Raw genomic sequence first — 6,225 nt, forward strand, 5'->3', positions numbered from 1 at the left:
TTTAACATTTTATTAAATAATAATTAAAAGATCAGAGATCACGTCATCTGTTATAACTTATTATTCTAATACCAATATTATATTTTGAAAATTTTTATATAAATTTTTATGTAAATCATGATTTTTTAAAAATTATACTATAAACAAAGAATACGAAAATTGTAATATTATAATATTGGAAATACAAATAAAAGAAAATTGTTAATACTTAAATATGTTATAATAATCATATATTATTGACATTTTAAAATGTGCTATTAAGTTGCACAGAAAATGTAAAAGCAATTTTTTTTCTGTAATTTTTTGCACTTACTCTGAAGAACGTCTTCGTACTTCCGCCCTCTAAAGTGCCATAAGATATCTCAGTTTGTTCCGCGAGATCAGCGACATTCTCGATCGGCGTTATCATCCTCTCCACCGTTAGAAAAGCAGCCAGATTTGCAGTATAAGAGGAGATGATGATTAGCGTGAAGAACCACCAAATGCCGCCTACTATTCTCGTACTAGTTGCCTGATAACGAGGATTCATTTCATATTCATTTTGAATAATCTTAATTTTTTATTTAGCAAATTTATGGATGTTCTAATTTGACGATACCAAATCTGGGAATTAATTTCAAATTATTTTCTGCTTTGCAAATGTTATTAGCTTAATCCGTATTATTCCTTTATAAAACTACATTATGGAAACACTAGTTTATTAGTCAATTTAGAAGAATTTAGAAGTATAAACATAAATTATTGCGAATAAATATACTGATTAATTTTAACAATCTCTTTAGCTTCTTATAATTTTAAAAACGTATACGAAAAAACCATTTCGCTGAAATATGTAGGTACAAATCTGAAAATAATTTTGTTGGATTATCAAAATAATTGTAGGAATTTCAAGCATGATAAACAATGCTACGAAAGACATCCTACAATTTGAATGTTCTACATAATTATTTTGATAGTCCAACAAAATTATTTTTAAATCTGTATATATTATAGCTAAATTTTTGGGTACTTCAGCAAAATTATTCTTTCCGTGTAAAAAATAAGTTTTTTGTAATGGTATCATTATACAGTTTAATGCGTTTTCAAACAATCAAGTGATATGTGTTTTTCTATTGTATGTTCTTAAAACAACAGAAATTGTTTAATCCAATCAAATCAGTAGTTCGAAATCAAATTGTTGCAAACATATGAGGGAAGCATCCGTTTAAAACTTTAATAGGATTTCTTACGTGTAAATCTTTTGATACATATTTATTGTGAGGCAGATACTTTTTTCTTTTGTTGCGAAGGATTGTAAGGAGATTCAAAAGATCGATCGAAAACGCATTAGGACATACCAAGGTGACGAGGTCAACAATGATTCTTGAAAAATTTTTCGTAACATTCGAAGAATGTAATACGGGATCTCGTTTAGATATTTCGATCCATTAATGGCGAGGCCGACGTGAAAACGATCGCCGAATGTAGAACACCCATGAATGATTTTCTCATTCTCGTATTACGCAGCATCTGCCGCTCGGGAATTGAGCGAACGGATTTAATTCTACTGCGCGGTAATATTCCGTGAAAGAGTTTGCACGATGTAATCCACGTATTCACGATGTGTAATGAATGTGTATAATTCATACGTCGAATATAATTTCATGTTTTATAAGTGATTTTATGTGGAATGGCTCTTTTGGCGACGTTAAAAAAAAAGCAAATTTTCTTATCTATCGAGTTTAGTTTAAATCGATGAGAGAACAATTTTTTGCGCGTGCACAATATTACGCGCATATTAATATTATTTGCAATATTACACTCTCTGCAATATCTCTCTCTGAATGCTCAAACCGCGATTCTCGACGCATCTGGCTGACATGAACCATAATTTCCTGACACTCGAGACAGTCGCAACGACAACCCCGCATGTACATACGTGCCACCAGAGTCAATTGGCATTATATGATATATTGTAGATATTTCTATGTGAGATTCTACTCTTTATCTGTTTGATATATGCAGAAGTTTTTAATTTCTTTTATTTGTTAAATAAATTGTTCAAAGTTTTGCGTGTGTAAGCATGCAATGTAACGATCTAAGATTTATTTCAACATTTGTTAAGTATATAATGTACAACGAGAAATTGATTTAATTCAAGAAATCAATTATAACAGTTGATCTAAGTCATGCTTAGCATTGTCTTAAATCATATTCACAGACTAAGTAAATGAGCGCGAATAAACATGAATAATTTACTCGCGATACTGTTGAAGCAAATCATTCGCATTTGTTTATGCTCATTTGCTTGATCTGAATCCAGCTTTATATGTATATTTCCACATCTTTAAAATACTATCATTTTGTTCGCTTTTCATTTTCAGAACAGGAATATATTTTAAAATTCATACGTTATGACATATGAGCGAAAAACTGTGTTCGATGCGTATAAAACAATGCATTTCGTAATTTGTAAATTTAAAAGAGCTGACATTACGTCGCAATGATTTAACGACATGACAAACAGATATGCAAGATAACGTCTTGTTAACGAAATTATTATTCGTATCAAAGTTTGATGTACTTACTTAGCCATACATTTAGTCACCTTTTCTATGTATGTAATGTAATGTATTTACATTTATTAAGTCCTAATTTTATCCTTTTAAATCAAAAGTAGTTAACTCGTCCAAAAGTAGAATTTATGCTTGAATCAGATAATTAATCGCGAATAATTGATAATCTCATGTAGAAATGTGATTTAGGAAACTAATCATCTATTTGATTAAACATTACATCTCAGCATGAGTATTTTCTGTTATTTATAACTAAATTTTTGGTAGTCTAGTCTGGTGAAATCTCGCAACAGGTATATTAAATACAATATATGATGCGTATGTAGTTCGTATTCTAGTAATTGCTTTTGCCAGTGATAATAGAAATGGATGACGAAGATGCGGAAATTCGTGAGGTATCACGGGGAATATTACCAGGCGAGATGCTGTTGAGGACATGTAATTGTTTTCACGTGCATCGCAGCTTAGTGTAAACAAAACCTCCTTTCTACCACGCCGTTGGCATTGTTGGAGAAACAACACCAACTCAAATCTCACTGTGAAACCTAACCTTGCGAATTTCCATGCTCTATAACAAATGACCACATAAGCAGCATGCATCTATGCCGCTGTATTTCCAAAAAGTTTTCAAGAGAAGCAATTAGCATTTAATATAGATAAATATTGCAATGCAATATCTATTTTTTTTTGTAGACTTAGTATTATAAAAGATAATTAAAATGATTAATATGATATATGCAATAAACATGTATACGTCTTTAAAAAATAATTCATAAAATACGATTTGCAAATGTACTTGCAACAAGAAATACATTTTTAATTCGCTATTTATTATTTTAAATATTTTATTACAATTTATATAATAATAGTAGATCGATAAGAATTATAAAGCCAGAATATTCTTTCTGTCAGTTCTGCTTCTTAGTAACATATTTTCTTGCTTTTATGTGACATGAAATATGGAGCAAGTAAGTTCGGAAAACACTGTTCGATGCTGCAGGAAGAATATCCGCAGCAGTCATTCGTGTCATAAAAGTGAAGAATCGAACGTTGAATTTACTACCAAGAATTTACCAAAAGCTACTTTTATCTCACGCTTCTTGCATATAAAGTTCATTGCTCTTTAATCCATTTTAGTATTACATGGAACTAAAATCTCAAGGGACATGATTAATTATTGTTACAAAACGTTATGTACCTTTATGTTAAAAATAGGAGGAAAATTATTTCAATGTAAATTATACGCCTTAATTGCAAATATATAAAGTATGATATAGAGCAACATAAAAATATAAATAATAAATCATATAAAACAATAATGTAAGTGACTTGTAAAATAAAAAATTAATTTGAAAACTACTATAAAAAAATGAATCGGCTGATATTTTAGTTAATTATTAAAACCAATAAAAAATTGCTATAATAACATAGACATAATTGAAAAGCATTTTGACTTATATGTGCATGCAGGGCTGATATTCGTTTTTTTAAATTAACTTTTTTTATATTCACATTCATGAGGATTGTATATATAATAATTTTATAAACTAGTTTGCTCTCAAGTTTTGTTTTCATTGACTGAAAATCTAAGCTTGAATACAATCAATATTCATTTAATAATTCATGTGCTTATAAAGATTGTATTTATTAATTTATTATCTTTGGAATTAATAATCTATATTAACACATATTGCTGTTTGATTATTATACGTGATAAATTATATTATTTAATAGATTTTTAAACATTTACATAATGCAACAGTATTTCAAGTAAAATAAAATAAAATTTTAAGAAAAAAGCTTTACTTGTGCAAGCTCCATTTTTTTTAATCTTTGTAAGTACGGCAAAAAAAAGAAAAGTATGGCGTGAATAATGACGTAGTTTCTTTCTTTCCGAATGCTTCCATTGTCCACAATAGCAATGCCGGTGCCATCCCGAGTTCATATCTCGCGGATACTTTTCTCGCGATTGACGGAACTCTATACAATATTGCACGTATTATTATTCGACAACTAGAAGCCAATTGCGCACTATTCTGCACCGCTGACATTCTTCACTCTATTCCTATCGTATTATAGAATAGAATGATATAGCTTCATTCTATTCCTATGGCAGTGGAAGTAAAAAATTAAATGTTGAGAGAATTTCTTGGAGCGGATTTATATGAAGACAAAGAATATTATATTTTTTTAAGAGATATCACCAGCAGATATAACCAGCATTTATTACTTTAATAACGTATTCTGGATATTAATAAGATTAAAAGATGAAATTATGATTATAATAGTATTTGAATTATAAAGATCAAAATTGGCTAAAGAATTCATATATTCAGGTCCATAAATTTCATTTTGTTTTTTATTTATTATTAATTTTTCCAATTTATATTAGCGTTTTTTATTTTAAACTAGTAATTGCGAAATATTTATCAGTTGAAAAGGAAAATATTAAAAAGAGATTAATTTCTGTCTAAAATAGTATAAATAAAAGGAACAGTTTTTTGTAAATTTTTACTTTGTTGATACGATAAAATTACTAAAGAATTCGTGAACAACATTTGGGGAACACTATGAAAATTAAGCATAACTATTAAAATTTATATAAATATATTATGTTCATATCGTTTGTGAGAGTTGTTCAATTTTGTTGCTGAATAGACAATTTTTATATAGATTATTTAACAGTTAATTTTTAATTAACATCTAAAATACATCTATAATTTATAAAAGATGTACCTTATATAATATCTTATTAAGGGTACCTAATTATAATCTGTGTATTTATCATTATACGAAACATAGTTATTTCTTTTGCTAAAATTGATATGCTTTTTTTATATTGCTGTTTTGTATTGCTGTTTTTAAAAATAGTAAATTTATTGTGATTGCTATATGCATTTCATGTATTTAAAGTCTCTCTTAGTTTAAAATTCGATGCTATTTATCTTCCATAATTGTTACCATAATTATAGCATACTTATATGATGCCTTTGTGCGTCTGACATTTATTTGTTTTTTATCTTGAAATATACGTTGAATTTCGCCTTTCATGCAAGTAAAACCACTTAAAAATTTAAGTGAGATTTGCGACATTTATACATGTAAAATACGGGCGTGTTTATAAAACGGACATAAAATGTTTTTATTAAAATTTATTTCTGCAAAAGCAAGAATTTTTTAAAAGCAAAAATTAATAATGTACATATTTTTTTTATCACACTAACAATAAGGTATAGATCAGTTCCAATTTTTTACTCATGTGATTTTCTAAATTAAAGTAAGATATTCGGAATTAATAGTAATTTTGTAACAATGGAAAGTTTACTTTTAAGAAAGTATAAAATACGAGTTTTTTGGGATATTAGAACAAATTTCTCTTAGCTTTATTGCTTAGGTCGTATATTTTTTATTTTCTGCAAAATATTCCCAAATCTAATAAAGTTCTCTCCCTGTTCAGGGCACACTTAGTACATAACTGAACTACAGCGAATTTCCAAGCGTACGTATATATATATATATATGGCTAAAAAGAAGAAAACTGCTTTTAGTAGAATTGCGTGAATTAAGTATAGATGCGAAAAAAAAAATAGACTGATAATGTAAATGGAAGGTTATTGGCATTGTAATTATATATATATATATATATATACTCATATTTCATGAATAAATT

General features: G+C 28.0%; 1 protein-coding gene across 1 annotated transcript in view; it reads right to left on the reverse strand.

Moving 5' to 3' along the window:
* Window positions 1-6,225, reverse strand: part of LOC108691145 (glutamate receptor ionotropic, kainate 2) — a 146,300-nt gene that overhangs the window by 11,420 nt on the left and 128,655 nt on the right. The window contains exon 14 of the mRNA XM_018198800.1: window positions 314-511. Coding sequence (XP_018054289.1) covers window positions 314-511 — 198 coding nt within the window. The remainder of the gene's footprint in view (window positions 1-313; window positions 512-6,225) is intronic.

Source organism: Atta colombica, unplaced genomic scaffold (assembly GCF_001594045.1).
Source record: "Atta colombica isolate Treedump-2 unplaced genomic scaffold, Acol1.0 scaffold41, whole genome shotgun sequence".
In the NCBI taxonomy this organism is placed as follows: domain Eukaryota; kingdom Metazoa; phylum Arthropoda; class Insecta; order Hymenoptera; family Formicidae; genus Atta; species Atta colombica.